Below are 17,472 nucleotides of genomic sequence, written 5' to 3'. Positions count from 1 at the left end.
GCATTTCAACTCTGCCGACTCAAAAACTCTACAGATTAAGTAATGTAGTTGTGTTAATCTTCTTGAATGTACAGACATAAAAGTTCTGAGCACAGGGTGTTTTAGCTCCCTAAAGCTAGTCAAAAAATGTATTAAGTTATCTAATAAAAAATATCACAGATTCTTTTGTTGTTACTTTTATTAGCCTTTATGTCAGAAGTTCTACAAAATAAATAAAAAAAAAAAAACCTTGCCTTCCAGTTAGTACACAGTGAAAAGAAATATAACCAACACCTTCTTAAAGAGAGAGAAAGAAAAAAAAAACACTTTTTATTAAAAGTATTCAGGGACTGCAGTCCCATGCAATGCACAAACCCAGGATTCTTCAGCCCTCAGTGCAGCTTTCCCAGATACACTCCTATATTTGTTCATATTTTCGATTCTTGTTTCCACTTAAAGATTAAGGGCCCAATATTCAAAGGGCTCTTAATCTTTAAGTGGAAACAAGAATCGAAAATATGGCTCTCCATGCATATTCAGCAGTATTATCCATATAAAACTGCTAAATATATTTATAGGCTGCTTCAGCACTATCCACACAGTGCCAGGCAACATGGAGTGAATGTTATCTGGAGAGCAGCAGGGTAGCCTAGAGAATGACACGGGGATGGGGGTCCCCAGTAACACAAATGATTCACCAATTTATCATGGGTGCAGGAGCAAAGCCTTTTACCGCCCCAAACCACTAACAAGGCACAGGCTTTTATAAGGAGAGCCACAGGGTACATGGGCTACACCAGTGTTTCCCAACTTCAAGTCAAGTACCCCCTAAGTCAAACAAATTTCAACCACATACCCCCAAGCAGCAGAGATTTTGAAATGAACATTATTGATAAAAAAAAACTAACAACTAACCCCCTAAGTCAAACAAATTTCAACCACGTACCCCTAAGCAGCAGAGATTTTGAAATGAACATTATTGTTAAACAACTAACTAGGCAACATACATAACAAATACAGGTCACTGCAACTGGCATTTAAACCACTACACAGGTGGCATGATCTCATATACAAACTGTTTGGCCCATCGACAGTCGTGTGCTTTTCTTACAAACTGTGTAAAAATGGACATGAAACTTAGGGCTCCTTTTACAAAGTGGCACGCTGAATGCAAAGAAGCCCATTCAATTCCCATGGGCTTCTTCGCATTCAGTGCACACTAACTGATAGTGCCATTTTGTAAAAGGAGCCCCTAGAAGGGGCCTAGTCACAAAAACAGGAAAAAAGTTCTCCACAAAAGTTATTCATAGTGACCAATTTTCATCTTTTTTCTGGGAAAATGAAAGAAGAAATCTGATTGATCACTATGGGCAAGTTCTCCACTTTCGTAAAGTACTTTTTTTTTGGGGGGGGGGGGGGAGGGGGGGAGTTGTTTTTAAATAAACAGGCTCCAATTAACCAAGGCATCATTCTATGCACATACCAAATGAAAATTTAAAAATAAATAGCACATAGTAGTAATGACACAGTAGTAACTGAACATGCAAGAAATGCAACCACAGCCACAAACTAAAAATGCGGACTGTCTTAAAAATGTGGTGAAATATAGGCACACGCTTGCTTTAACAGTTTTAATGGGAGATCCGGGCTTTTTGAATGAAATAAGAATTCTGAATCTCTGTTTCAAGGTACTGATTTCCACAATCAGGTCACTTTCTGGACTGAAGTGGTTTCTCACTTTATATTTGAGAACTATTTGATGAGAGAAGTTGGTTTCACATAAGCACAATGAAACAAAAAGGAAGAAGTTCTGGAAGAGACATTTTTGTTAGCCGACATTTTTGTTAAGAATAAAATTGCAGAGCATATACAAAAACATGGACTGATGAGACAAAGTCAGCACGGATTTAGTGAAGGGAAGTCTTGCCTCACCAATCTAATGCATTTTTTTGAGGGGGTAAGCAAACATGTGGACAATGGGGAGCCGGTTGATATTGTATATCTGGATTTTCAGAAGGCGTTTGACAAAGTGCCGCACGAAAGACTCCTGAAGAAATTGCAGAGTCATGGAATCGGAGGTAGGGTATTATTATGGATTAAGAACTGGTTGAAAGATAGGAAGCAGAGAGTAGGATTGCGTGGCCAGTATTCTCAGTGGAGGAGGGTAGTTAGTGGGGTCCCGCAGGGGTCTGTGCTGGGTCCGTTGCTTTTTAATGTATTTATAAATGACCTAGAGATGGGAATAACTAGTGAGGTAATTAAATTCGCCGATGACACAAAATTATTCAGGGTCGTCAAGTCGCAGGAGGAATGTGAACGATTACAGGAGGACCTTGTGAGACTGGGAGAATGGGCGTGCAAGTGGCAGATGAAGTTCAATGTTGACAAGTGCAAAGTGATGCATGTGGGTAAGAGGAACCCGAATTATAGCTACGTCTTGCAAGGTTCCGCGTTAGGAGTTACGGATCAAGAAAGGGATCTGGGTGTCGTCGTCGATGATACGCTGAAACCTTCTGCTCAGTGTGCTGCTGCGGCTAGGAAAGCGAATAGAATGTTGGGTGTTATTAGGAAGGGTATGGAGTCCAGGTGTGCGGATGTTATAATGCCGTTGTATCGCTCCATGGTGCGACCGCACCTGGAGTATTGTGTTCAGTACTGGTCTCCGTATCTCAAAAAAGATATAGTAGAATTGGAAAAGGTACAGCGAAGGGCGACGAAAATGATAGTGGGGATGGGACGACTTTCCTATGAAGAGAGGCTGAGAAGGCTAGGGCTTTTCAGCTTGGAGAAGAGACGGCTGAGGGGAGATATGATAGAAGTGTATAAAATAATGAGTGGAATGGATCGGGTGGATGTGAAGCGACTGTTCACGCTATCCAAAAATACTAGGACTAGAGGGCATGAGTTGAAGCTACAGTGTGGTAAATTTAAAACGAATCGGAGAAAATTTTTCTTCACCCAACGTGTAATTAGACTCTGGAATTCATTGCCGGAGAACGTGGTACGGGCGGTTAGCTTGACGGAGTTTAAAAAGGGGTTAGATAGATTCCTAAAGGACAAGTCCATAGACCGCTATTAAATGGACTGGAAAAATTCCTCATTTTTAGGTATAACTTGTCTGGAATGTTTTTACGTTTGGGGAGCGTGCCAGGTGCCCTTGACCTGGATTGGCCACTGTCGGTGACAGGATGCTGGGCTAGATGGACCTTTGGTCTTTCCCAGTATGGCACTACTTATGTACTTATGTACTTATGAGGGTATTCCCTTTTCTGCATCTACCAACATACTGTAATATTTCTCACATCCTAATTTTGTAGTGTTTCAGTGCAACAGAGGGAAGGTCCCAGAATAGACTGAGTTAAAACTGATTGAAAAAACACAGGTCTGCAGACCTGCAGCCAGTCTGCCCTCTCTTTCTCTCTCACATCTCTCCTTGTCTCTCCTTCTGTGAGCTTGTTTATTTTATTTTTATTTTTGTTACATTTGTACCCCGCGCTTTCCCACTCATGGCAGGCTCAATGCGGCAGGCAATGGAGGGTTAAGTGACTTGCCCAGAGTCACAAGGAGGTGCCTGTGCCGGGAATCGAACTCAGTTCCTCAGGACCAAAGTTCACCATCCTAACCACTAGGCCACTGCTCCGCTTGTTGATTTTGCTGTCTCATGAGATGACCCATTACCTTACCCATTGGGAGTTGCAAGATCAACAGGCTCTTCTTACACATCAGTTACTGCAAAATGTCTAAAGCCCCGTCTCATGTTATAACAAACAAACTATATTAAAGTTTTGATATTACCTCAGTAAGGCCAACATATAATCCCCCTACTGCAAAACACTATGCATAAACTAGTACAAAAACAGAGTTGGAACCTTACCATACTATTAACAGCGCTAACTCCCAGGACTCAAAGAGCAACAACCTTAGGTGTGAAAAAATAGCACTGTAAATATTACACCAGGTCCTAAAACACTGGTATTAACATGACAACACAGTCAGGGTTGAAGACATGGTTGTTCCAGCAGGTTTACATTGATGAGTGATGGCAAGATGGGGTACTAATGCCAAGCCCCCTCCCTGCCCATCTTCAAATCCTTGCTCAAAGCCCACCTCTTCAATGTAGCTTTTGGCACATAACCATTTACCTCTATTCAGGAAACCTAGACTGCCCCAATTTGATTGACTGCATACTTTGTCCTTTAGATTGTAAACTCCTTTGAGCAGGGACTGTCCTTCCTTGTTAAATTGCACAGCGCTGTGTGACCCTGGTAGTGCTTTAGAAATGTTAAGTAGTAGTAGTAGTGGGAGAGAGAGTGATTGTTTATACTGTTGTTTCTTGGTTGTGCTACTTTTCTTTTATTGTAGTTCTTTTCTTTTGCTTTTAATTAATTGTATTAACAGCTCTGCCCTGTCAGTTAAGGCAGTATTATCCTGAATAAATGAATGAATGGTGAAAAAAACAGAATGGGACTGCTACAAAATCTCTACACAGAAACTACATGCTAGCAGACTACCACACCCCAATCAAAAACACAGACCCTCAAAAAATATGAAAACAAGGGACCACAGATCTATAATAGAGATATGAAGGCAAAAAATTGAACTGGAAATCGGACAGATGGTCGGGTGGGTCCAAGATGGCGGACTGATCCTGTCGCGGTCTTCCGTGTAGCTATCATTTCTTTTCGAAATGCCGAAGCAAAGAGGAAGGTCGGCTGCTGTGGGGACCCCGAGCTGGCCCTCAGCTTCAGTGCCGGGTCCAACAGAGTCTTTTTTACAGAGACCAAAGGTGACTGAAAGAACGGGAGGTGGCACGCTTGCGACGATCAAGCAGTGTGGAGACCTGACGTCGCCTGTGCTTGATGTTACCCTAAGCCCTGTTCAAAGAGCTCCTCCCCCACAGCCCCAGTGTGCTAGTTCTCCAGTGGAATCTCTTGTTTGGCGACAGGGAGGTGAAGCCGAAGTGGAGAGACCAGGGGTCCGGGAAGAACAACTGGAGAACAAAGGAGTGTTAAACTCCTCTAATTTAGAACTTGCCCTGGAGGAAGCAGCAGGAGACCGTTTGAATGCAAGTGAAAAGAAAGCTTGACGATAACATTTCTACTGATAAGGTACAGACTTTAAATTTTCCACAATTTTTAGAAGAAAAACTAGCTGTAGTAACTCTGGATAATCTCTGGGCCTTAATAGTTAACCTGGGTAAGGTTTTATGCCCTCAAATTCAGGCTCGAGACCAGAACAAAAAAAATCAGAAGAGGAAGTGGAAATAATAAACAATGAAGTAAAAAAAATTGCAGCGAAAGTTGAGACTCAGGAGAAAAATGTTGAAAAATCTCAAGAAACTCAAACAACAATGATAAAAGATAATATGAATATGTGGAAGAAGATTGAGTCCTTGGAAAATTCGCTGAGATCAAACAATTTAAGATTTTTGAATTTTCCCAGGGTGCCTTCGATTACACCCAGAGAAATGTTGAACAGATACTTAAAGGAAATATTTGGACTTAAAGAAGATGCTATTCCCCCTTTCTCCCAAGTATACTATCTACCAAATAATCCAACAGAAGCACAATTGTCCGCTAATCAAGCTGAACCCTCCTTTGGATGTTTCAGCGATCCTAGAGTCTTCTGACACTGACTTGGCAGTTCCTTCTACTTTATTGGCAACTGTTGCGTTAACTTTGGATAAAGTATGGATCATGAAAATGTTCTTTAAGAACAGAAATAAAGAGTTCATAGGTCTTAAAATATCAATATTTCCAGATGTATCTAAAGAGACTCAGAAAAGACGTAGGCAGTTTTTACTGCTTAAGTTAGGAGTTCTTCAGATTGGGGCTACTTTTCATCTTCGGTACCCATGTAAATGTATAGTCCAGTACCAATCAGTAAAATATGTTTTTTTTGAGCCATCACAGCTTACAGAATTCCTTGTAACCAAATGCTCTTTGGGGTTAAGAGAATGTTAATGTCTACTGGCATGCATTGATCTTAGACAGGTTTCTATCATTTTCTTGATAGCAGCTCCACTATTGATAATCTTGGATCCAGATTTGAGGACTTGAGTGTAGTTATACATAATTTTCTTTCATTTATTATTATCAAATGTATACCTTTCTGTACAAGCTTAGGCTTGATAAGATTATCAATTATATTTTGAAATTAAAAATAAAAAAAAAAAGAACTAGAAATCTCAATAAGTCAGACTCAACATGTACAGCGATACTAGAAAAATAGAAAATGAAATACAAGATATCAGAGATGTACATGTCCAAAGGCCAACACAGTCCAATTAATATATTCAGAATAAAATAACTTTTTCTACCTTTGTTGTCTGAGGATTTTATTTTTACATTTGTTTTGGTCCCAGTGTTCTACTTCGGCTTTTCTCAGTTTTTTTCCTATCTTTGCAGGGTCCTGTCTTTTTGACATTTCTTCTCTCTCCATGTCCACCATGCATCTTCCCTCTGCATCTCTATATGTCCTGTCCAGCATCTGCCCTCTGTGCCCTTGTCCCTTTCCTCCCCCATATTCAGCATCTGCCCTCTGGAACCTTTATCCCTCCCCCTGTGATCAGTATTGCCCCTCTGTGTCCCTGTCCCTATGCTCCCTTCAACCCATCTCCGGTGTGTCACCTTTTGTGCAACTGAGGCCTACGTCCATATACGGGCCTGAACCTGCATTATCTGTGTAAAAAAGAGTAAGATGGCTGTTTGGACATTTCTTGTTTCTCTATCACTCCATGGACAGTGCTGACTGACCAAGGACACTGGAAGCACAGGTAACATCTGCACTTCATCTCAGGGGGCTGAAGCAGTTTGCTGGACAGATTTATTATCCCCAAGTATGCATACCATTTGTGGGCCCCTTTGGCTAGGCGCCACAGGCTGAGGGAGAGTGTCTGGATCAACATTGGACTTTGTCTTAGCTGACTGGATCCATCATTCTGACACCAAGAATACACAGCCTGATTGGTTCAAAAGAATCACCTGAGAACTATGGACACAGTTCTGCTCAGACCCTTTGCTAGACAAAAAAATATGATTCTGGCACTGAACTAGAGCAGCAGCATGTCTCATTGTGCCAAAGAACTAGCCTCTTTAAATTCTCCTGTGGCAGGGAAGTAAACTACTACTACTACTACTACAAATCATTTCTATAGCGCTACCAGATGTGCGCAGTGCTTTACAATCTACTATAATAAAACTCACCCTCAACATTCTGAAGACAACGTTCTGAAGTCACTCAGTCACTCACTGAAGGGTTCATGGATTCATGGTGGTGAAGCCACAACACTGACCATGTCTCTCTGCCCCGCCCTCGCATGACGGACCAATCAGAAAAAACACCCTCAACATTCTGAAACACAAAGGACCATCACAACACCGTTCCCAGGCAACACTAGGCAACGTAAGACGGACCAATCAGAGGAAACTACGTGACAATAAGGGAGGAGCATTCCCCAGCAGAATGGCTCATTATCTGTGCAGCACGGAGAGCACAGAACCACCGCTGGAACAAGAGAAGAATATTCCTGCTGTGGGTATGTGCAAAATAGACCGGGGGGGGGGGGGGGGGGAGAAATTTTTAAATGCCTAATACCAGTACTGAAGAGTGCCAGAGGGCCTATAGCACAGACTATATTTGGGATCGCTTGACATGGAGTCAGAGGAGCAGGAAAACAACGTGCCCGTCACCATCTGGGACGTGGGCGAACAGGACAAGCTGCGGCCCAGCTGGAAGGATTACCCGCGACCCAGCCAGCAGCAAACAGCGACCAAGGAAGGGGGAGGAGTACTCCTTCCCTGCCTAGGAATCGCTGGAGACTGGCTGCCAAACTAACGAAACAACCGCACACCAACGCACCACCTCCATCATTCAAAAGGCATCCACTCTTTCTTCAACAGAAATGCAAACTAATAATACAAAACAAACAAAGAATACATGGTTTCTCAGGTGGCTGCAGGTAACTCCCCACCCCCTTCCTCTTTTGCCGAAGCAGCCAAGAACGTGCCCAACCATCCCCAGCCTCAGGCAACCTGTCTCCCACCTCGGGGATTCCCCGAGCACCCGGAAAAAGACGGCGCTGATTCCTGCAGCCCATAAATGTTCCAGCATTCCCCTGCAGCCGGCCTGAAATGGACCAAACATACCGGATCACCCCCCGACGGCCCGAGACCGTGCTCTTCTCCCTTCCGCCAACTTAAAACAACCATCCCCGTCCTCAGGCAAGCCGTCACCCACCTCCAGGATGCCCAGAACCCCAGCCCAATGGAAAAAGATGGCACTGCTTCCAACAGCACATTTCTCTTCCAGCATTCCCCTACAGCAGCCCTGAAACGGCCAAAAAATACCGACAGACAAAAAACGTGCTCCTCTACCTTCCGTCCATCTAAAACAACACTGCTGCCTCAGCACAACACAAAAAAAAAAAAAAACATGGAAAAAAAAAACACTCAACAAAGGCTGACCCCCCCCTACAACCACATTTACATTTCACCAACAGAAAGACCCCCCTCCACAAACCTCCTTGACAGACAAAACCACACACACACAATACAACAGAAACACACCCTCTAAGCCACACACCAATCCAACCCACTTTGCCAGCACAGCACATCCCCCAACCCCCAAGCAAAAAACAAAACAAAAAAAGACACACATCAACAACCTGCACACACACCGCACCCTCACACACAAAATAACTCTGACACATACACACACACACAAAAAAAAACACATGCTAGCGCCCGTTTCATTGGTTTCGGAAACGGGCCTTTTTTACTAGTTGAACATAAAGAAAAGACAGTCCCTGCTCAAAAGAGCTTACCATCTAAATCAGGACAGACAGACAGACAGGAGAAATAGGGGGAAGAGGGTAGGACAGACAGATAGGACACATAGGGAAAAGGGAACTATTAAAGAAAGGAAGACAAGGTAAGGGTTAAGAGTAGGTGACAAGTTAGGAATCAAAAGCAGCATCAAACAGATGGGCCTTTAGCCCGGATTTGAAAGCGACCAGGGAAGGGGCTTGACGTAATGGCTCAGGAAGTCTATTCCAGGCATAAAGTGCGGCGAGATAAAAGGAACGGAGTCTGGAGTTAGCGATGGAGGAGAAGGGTGCAATTAGGAGAGATTTGCCTAGTGAACGGAGTTCCTGGGAAGGAGTGTAGGGAGAGATGAGGGTGGAGAGGTAGTGAGGTGCAGCAGAGTGAATGCACTTATAGGTCAATAAGAGAAGTTTGAACTGTATACGGAAACGGGAGCCAGTGAAGTGACTTCAGAAGAGGGCTGATAGTGATTTTGGCGAAATATTAATCGTGCAGCAGAATTTTGAACAGATTGAAGAGGAGAGAGATGGCTGAGTGGAAGACCTGTGAGAAGCAAGTTACAGTAGTCCAAGCAAGAGGTGATGAGAGTGTGGATGAGGGTTCTGGTAGCGTGCTCAGAAAGGAGAGGGCGAATTTTGGCGATATTATAGAGGAAGAAATGACAGGTTTTAGCAATCTGCTGAATATGTGCAGAGAAGGAGAGGGAGGAGTCGAAGATGACCCCAAGGTTACGAGCAGATGAGACGAAGAATGAGCGCGTTGCCGACAGAAATAGAGAGATAGGGGGAAGGGGAGAGATTGGTTTAGGTGGGAAGATAAGGAGCTCAGTTTTGGACATATTGAGCTTCAGGTGGCGGTGAGACATCCAGGCAGCAATGTCAGGCAGGTAGATATCTTGGCCTGGATTTCTACTACTACTTGACATTTCTAAAGCGCTACCAGGGTTACGCAGCGCTGTACAATTTAACATAGAAAGACAGTCCCTGCTCAAGGAGCTTACAATCTAAAAACAAGTATAGAGTATAGAGTCCGTCTGATAGGGAATACTATAATTCACAAAAGGTTAGGTGCCGAAAGCAGCATTGAAGAGGTGAGTTTTAAGCAGAGATTTGAAAATGGGTAGGGAGGGTGTGGAGAGGTAGATCTTGGCGTCATCAGCGTAAAGGTGATACTGAAAGCCGTGGGATGAGATCAGAGCACCAAGGGAGGAAGTATAGATGGAGAACAGAAGAGGTCCTAGGACGGATCCCTGAGGTACACCCACTGAGAGCGGGATAGAGGAAGAGGAGGATCCACCAGAGTATACACTAAAAGTACGCTGACAGAGAAGAAGAAAACCAGGAAAGAGCAGAGTTGTGAAATCCAAGTGAGGACAGCGTACCAAGGAGTAGGCTGTGATCAACAGTGTCAAAAGCAGCAGAAATATCGAGAAGGATAATAAGGATAGAATAGAGCCCTTTGGATTTAGCCAGGAATAGATCATTGAGACTTTAGCAAGTGCTGTTTCAGTTGAATGAAGGGGGCAAAAGCCAGATTGGAGTGGGTCGCGAATAGGTTGAGTAGAAAGAAGTCAAGGCAGCGACGGTGAACAGCACGCTCTAGTATCTTGGATTTGGGAGGAGGGAGATGGGGTGATAGTTGGAAGGAGAGGTAGGATCCAGAGAAGGTTTTTTGAGGAGTGGGGTGACTACGGCATGTTTGAATGCATCAGGGACAGTCGCAGTGGAAAGTGACAGACTGAGGATATGACAGATGAAAGGGGGTGACAGCAGGAGAGATAGTGTTGAGTAGATGAGTGGGGATAGGGTCACTGGGGCAGGTGGTTAGTTTTGAGGATGAAAGAAGAAGTAAAGTTTCTTCTTCAGTAATTTCGTAAAAGGAAGAAAAGGAGGCAGGGGTAAGAGGGTTGAGAGAGTGGACTAAGGGAAGAGGGGGTGGAGGGCTGGTTAGGAATTCAAGTTAATCTTGTGAACCTTATCGTGAAAGTAATCAGCCAAAGTCTGGGGAGAAAGTGAAGGGGGAGTTGGAGGGGAAGGCACTTTGAGGAGAGCGTTTAGCGTGGCAAAGAGATTCGAGGGTTTCGAACCAATAGAGTTAGTCATTGGATATAATAATCCTGTTTGGCAAGTTGGAGAGCAGGTTGGAAGGAGGGTCAGCAAGAATTTGAAGTGTGTGAAGTCAGCAAGGGCACAAGATTTAAGCCAAAGTTGTTCAGCAGAGTGGGCACAAGCGCATAGGTAGTGGATAGTAGGGGTCAGCCAAGGCTGGGGTTTGGTACGTTTTACATGACGAGGCACAGGAGGAGCAAGAGTGTCCAGAGCAGATGACAGAACAGTATTATAAGAGACAGCCTCATTGACGGACTTGGTCGACATAGCAATAGAGAAAAGATTGAGACGCTGGAGGGTAGAAGAGTTAATAGCCTGAACATTCCTAAATGAGTTGGTTAGAATAGGACGGGACTGAGGAGGAGGGTGTCGAAGTGTGAAGGTTAAAAGATGATGATCAGATAGGGGAAGAGTGGAGGCAAGGAAATTGGAGGGTGACCAGTTGGAGAAGAGTACAAGATCAAGACAGTTGCCATCCTGGTGAGTAGGGGCGGTGGAGCACAGTTGAAGATTGAAGGAGGATGTTAAGGCAAGAAATTGAGAAGTATAAGAGTTAGAGGGGGTCATTAACATGAAAGTTAAAATCCCCAAGAATGAGGGAAGGAGATGAAGGTTCAAGAAAGAAGGAGAGCCAGGCATCAAAGTCAGTGAGAAAGGAAGAGGGGGATTTAGCAGGGGGGTCGGTAAATGACTGCTACTTGGAGAGGTACAGGAGCGAATAGACAGATCGAGTGGATAACTTCGGATCAAGCTAATAACTTCGGCTGCTTACAGGTGCTACTTCTGGCTGCCTGGGCTAAGGAAGCAATAAGGTTCTCTCTTTACAGATCAGCTCATTGTCTCAAAAAACTGTAGCTGAGAGGAGCTTTCATCTATCCAGAGATCAAATCTCAGGGTAAAATTTTGGCTTTACTTCTACAGTGGGGAGTTCAGACTTGTACTGCTTGTTGCCAAAGGCTGGCTTGGATTCAGGGGCTGATTGGTCCTCAGGTATATTTCTCAGCACTGACAGATATATGTATTCATATGCAGATATCTATTTTGTGTAATTCTCTGTGATATATTAGTAAAAAAAAGGCCCGTTTCTGTTTGAAAGGAAACGGGCGCTAGCAAGGTTTCCTCTGAGTGTGTATGTTTGAGAGAGTGACTGTGTGAGAGAGGCTTCTGTTCCTGCTGCTGTGCATTCCCCGTGTTGTGCTGATTCACTGCTCCCTGTATCGTGGCTCCGCCCCTCTCCCTTCTACTGTCCAATCTGGTGTGGGTTGTGTGACATCACTATTATCTACTCCAACATGATCCACAGTTCCAGGTAGCCTCAGAATGTTGGAGGTGAGAATTATTATATAGGATATATATATATATATATATATATATATATATATATATATATATCTCACAGAGAATTACACAAAATATATATATGTGTGTGGAAGAGTGGCCTAGTGGTTAGGGTGGTGGACTTTGGTCCTGGGGAACCGAGTTCAATTCCCACTTCAGGCCCAGGCAGCTCCTTGTGACTCTGGGCAAGTCACTTAACCATCCATTGCCCCATGTAAGCCGCATTGAGCCTGCCATGAGTGGGGAAAGCGTGGGGTACAAATGTAAGAAAAAGAAAATAAATATATATTATTCTATAGGAATTTATTGTTTGTGGTTGGCTTTCTTTTTCCCCTAATAAATAATATATTTCACATATTGGCAGTGTTTCTTGGAAACTGCCAGCAGAAAGAACCCAGCTGGGTCTGTAGTTCCAAATGTACCCCATGTCATACGAGCGCAGATAATTGTTATATTAGGTGAACGCAGTCACTGGGCTATTGTTTACCAAATATGGTGATTAGTTGCTCTGCAATTCATACTATAGACTAGCCATTGAGCCCGTAAAAACGGGCTGGTATTGGGGTTTTACTTCCCCCTCCCTCCCTCCCCGCGAGGTCGCCACCGCTACCGTTCCCCCACCCCCGGAGTCGCCGCCATCCCTTCACCCGGCCCGGGCCTTCTCTCCTACTAAACTTACACATCCATTCGCCAGAACGCAGCACGCACATCAGCTAAGCTGCCGTCGGCCCTTCCTTCTCTGCCTGTGTCCCGCCCTCCTGTGACGCAACGTCAGCGAGGGCGGGACACAGGCAGGGAAGGAAGGCTGACGGCAGCTCAGCTGATGTGCGTGCTGCGTTCTGGTGAATGGATGTGTAAGTTTAGTAGCGGAGAGAGGGCCTGGGCCGGGTGGGGGGGGGGGGGGGGGGACGGTAGCAACGACCTCGGGCGGGGGGGGGAGCGGTATCAATCTCGGCGGCGCAATTTCCCTCTCTGTCCCACCCTCGTCATCACGTACTGACGCGGGGGCGGGACAGAGAGGGAAGTCTCTACTGCGCATTTGCGAGTGAGTCGGTCACTCGCCGTTTATATGTTTGATGCTTATAACAAGTGTTAAAATTGGTTTAATCGATTTTAAGCAACAAACATCACAACCATTTATGAACAGAAACTGGGCCAATCCAAGGACCAACTGAGTGTGAGCTGAAAGATTATCTTCTGTGCTGAAAAGCAGGCTGGGGACTAAGCCAGCGCATATGCTTTGGCCCGCTCCCAGGCCTGGCTTCAGATGTGGAAACCATGAAGGATAGGGCCACCAGAAGGCCTGGTAGGACACATGCCAGCTTAGTCCCCAGTATGCACTTCAACACAGAGGATGCTACTATTGATGCAGATTTTAGCCTCAGACTAGCCCCATCTAGTATTCAAAAGGTCAACGGTTTTGGGGGAGGAAAAATGCATGAAGTATGCCGAGGATGTACAGAGCAAAGAATACTGGAAAGAGGGATATAAAAACTTCAAGAGAAGGAAGATGAGTATAAGGGTGCACAGGAACAGATCCCTAGTCTTATATGGGTACTCACATACTTACACACAATTCAGTACAATATTAAGCTACTTTCAAAATCATTTAGCACATTCTGTTTTTTTACAAAAGTTTTAAAGGGAGAAAAAGGGACATTTATTATAAATTAGAGGCCAAATGATTCAGCTTTGGTCATAAACGCTGGTGCATTTTTGAATAAAATTGAAACTGTAATCTGTCCCAATAGCATCCCCCCTCCACCTCCCCAAACAGGAGCAGGCTCCAGTTCCTCCCTTCCTCTTCACCCCCCCCCCCCCCCCCCCCCCAAACCTACAATTCATAGTGGTCTAGAGGCAAAGTCAGGCTCAGGACAGGAGCAATCTCCGGTTGCTTCTGCTTGTGCAATCTCAGCTGTCAAAATGGCTACTGCAAGTGGCAGTCTCGTAAGACTGCCACTAGAGGTCGCAGCAGCCATTTGGGGAAGGGTTATTCTTGCCCATGCTAGCTGCAATCTCAAAATGGCTGCCGAGACCTCTATCAGCAATCTGCTGAGGAGTAGCTTAGCGGTTACAGCACTGGGTTTGATATCCAAGGGTGCCCCACTCAAATCCCACTGCTGCTCCTTATGATCTTAGGCAAATTATCTAGCCCTACATTGCCTCAGGTACAAAAATTAGAATATGAGCCCTCCAGGGACAGGGAAATACATTCAGGTAACTAGGTAACTCACCTTGAGCTACTACTGAAAAAGGTATTAGGAAAAACCAAATAAATTACTGAAATGATTTTGTCCGGCTTTATTGATGTGAAAAATTGGTTTTGTTCTGTACAGCTGCTGTATTTAAGCAGAATGCTACATGCTGTTTTTTAAGCCCTCCTCCTCCTCAATAGTACATACTGGGTTTACCACATTGGAGTGGAGGAGTAGCCTAGTGGTTAGTGCAGCGGACTTTGATCTTGAGGAACTGGGTTCGATTCCCACTACAGTTCCTTGTGACTGTGGGCAAGTCACTTAACCCTCCATTGCCCCAGGTACAAAATAAGTACCTGTATATATGTAAACCGAGGCGGTATAGCAAGTCCCATTTCCCTATCCCTTCCTATGGCTTAGTTGCCTCAGTATCTATAGGAAAAATACTTTTTAATTTATAACTTGTTACTGTGACAATGCATGCAGTGATTTGAAGCTTGTCCACGTCTTCAAGTTACAGAATTGCAAAAATAACAGTAGTATGTGAGCCTTGTAAATAATGTAATCAAATAAATTCAAGAAATAGGACACAGTGCAACTGAGAAGTTGCATACAGGTAGATAACAGCGACTCACTCACATGGTGCAGTACGTGGATGCGATAGGCTCCCTCATTGGGTTTCCCATCATGCACTATGTTGGCAACTAGGTCATAGGTGGTATGTTTATGCATATTCTGTGCTTCCTCGGAGAGGTACTCCCGCAGGTCCACATTTCTACAGAGAACAAGAGGAAGAAAAAAAAAAAAACAGTGGACAGAAGCCCTTGAAACTGTTGGAAAGTTGGGTTAAACAGTAATGCTACATAACTCCTTCATGTAATACTCATGTTACAACTAAGAAGCCACTTAACTGACCAGCCAGAAAATGTTGCATGATAATTAATCTCATTGTGTCCCAGCTGGCATGATAAGCTATGCCTTGTCCCACCACAATGACAAATAGATAGGAGGACCTTGGAAAGAGTTAAAAGTAATTAGGAAAGCAGTAACCAGAGACTGGGACCAACACAATTAGCAAAATTAAATGGCAAGACAACAAAGGTAGAAAAAAAGAATTTTACTTTTAATTTAGGATGAAGTAATGTGGTAACTGTGTTAGTGTACTTTAAAGGTTAATACACAAAAGAGAAAAATAATGGAAAATAAGGTGTCTATTAATATGTTTCTTTTTTTTTTTTTTTTTATAAACACAGTGCATCAATGTGTGCTCGCAGGCACTTTAAACTTACAAATTGCAATTATGCTTAAAGACCCAGAAATCGCAAGCTGAACCTTCCATATCAATTAAACAATGTTTACCCGCATGGTCCACACCCCACACTGTATTTTCCATTTTTTCCCCCTCTTCCTATCCTAATCCCTCAGAATCATCCTCCAGTCTCACCACCCTATCCCATTCCATTACCCAACAGTCATACCCCATTCACCCCCTCCCACCCTCCCCCTCCTCTACATCCCCTTGTAAAGATTAACACTCTTAAACAGTCCGTCCACATGCTGTGATATTGTATAGTAGCAAGCTTTGATGCGTTAGAGTAAATGCGGCACTCATTCTCCCCAAATGCTCTCATCTTAGCATACCACACCTCCACGTTTCATCGTATTGTACCAACATTATGAGTGTCATATCTATGTTATTTGAATGTTCTAATGTGTATCTATTCAAGTACGTAACGTTATTGTGCTCTTGTATCTATGGTTATATGAATGTTTCTCCATGCTGCCTGTTAAGATGTATCATTTGTTCACTGCTGACATTTATCCTATTTTTGTATGCGAATGCTCTACTGTGGCTGTTTGAATCTATATATTCCCAATGATGTATAATGTTCCTATTAGGATTCAATTTACCTGTCTCCAATTTCACCTCATTAATTGTATTAACACGTATATTTGGTCATTTTGCTATTAGTATATTAATAAAACTAAGTTTTATGTCAAGCTATACTTATTGTAAAACCGCTGTGGGTGAATCTCTTCAGAAATATGGTTAATAACCCCAATAGAGAAAATATTTTCTATAATTAGTTTTAAATATACTACTTAGTAACTTCATGACATGGTCTCCTAGTCTTTGTACTTTTTGGAAGAGTAAACAATCTATTTGCATTTACCCATTTCACTACACTCAGGATTTATAGCATCTCTTCTCTCTAATATGGCAGAAGATGAGGCCACACAAGCCCCAGCAGTCTGCCTTAACTTGCACTGAATCTGCGTTCTCTGCTTGGGTCGTAGCAGCACATAACGCTTATTTGGTTTCTATTTCAGTGCATTCTGCACATTGGAAAACTACTACTACTGCTTATCATTTCTATAGCGCTACTAGACATATGCAGCGCTGTACACTTGAACATGAAGACACAGTCCCTGCTCGACAGAGCTTACAATCTATTTAGGACAAACAAACAGGACAACAAGAAATAAGGGAATATTAAAGTGAGGATGATTAACATAGTAACATAGTAGATGACGGCAGAAAAAGACCTGCACAGTCCATCCAGATCTGCCCAACAAGACAACTCATGTGTGCTACTTTTTGTGTATACCCTACTTTGATTTGTACCTATGCTCTTCAGGGCACAGACCGTATAAGTCTGCCCAGCACTATCCCTGCCTCCCAACCACCAGCCCCGCCTCCCAACCACCAGCTCTGGCACAGACCGTATAAGTCTGCCCAGTACTATCCCCGCCTCCCACCACCGGCTCTGGCACAGACCATATAAGTCTGCCCAGCACTATCCCTGTCTCTCAACCTCCAGTCCCGCCTCCCACCACTGGCTCTGGCACAGACCGTATAAGTCTGCCCAGTACTATCCCCCGCCTCCCACCACCGGCTCTGGCACAGACCATATAAGTCTGCCCAGCACTATCCCCGCCTCCCAACCTCCAGCCCCGCCTCCCACTACCCGGCTCTGCTATCCAATCTCGGTTAAGCTCCTGAGCTTAAGCTCCTAAAATAAGGGT

The 17,472-nt window shown here is 44.0% G+C and overlaps 1 protein-coding gene across 1 annotated transcript in view; it reads right to left on the bottom strand.

Moving 5' to 3' along the window:
* Positions 1-15,921, bottom strand: part of LOC115469704 (U4/U6.U5 tri-snRNP-associated protein 2-like) — a 30,325-nt gene extending 14,404 nt beyond the window's left edge. Inside the window, exons 1-2 of the mRNA XM_030202490.1 lie at positions 15,911-15,921; positions 15,085-15,220 (exon numbers count right to left, since the gene is read on the bottom strand). Coding sequence (XP_030058350.1) covers positions 15,085-15,220; positions 15,911-15,921 — 147 coding nt within the window. The remainder of the gene's footprint in view (positions 1-15,084; positions 15,221-15,910) is intronic.
* Between the last annotated feature and the right edge of the window lie 1,551 nt (positions 15,922-17,472).

Source organism: Microcaecilia unicolor, chromosome 4 (genome assembly GCF_901765095.1).
Source record: "Microcaecilia unicolor chromosome 4, aMicUni1.1, whole genome shotgun sequence".
Lineage (NCBI taxonomy): Eukaryota > Metazoa > Chordata > Amphibia > Gymnophiona > Siphonopidae > Microcaecilia > Microcaecilia unicolor.
The sequence above is the reverse complement of the archived record's forward strand: the minus strand, read 5'-3'. Positions and strand labels throughout refer to the sequence as shown.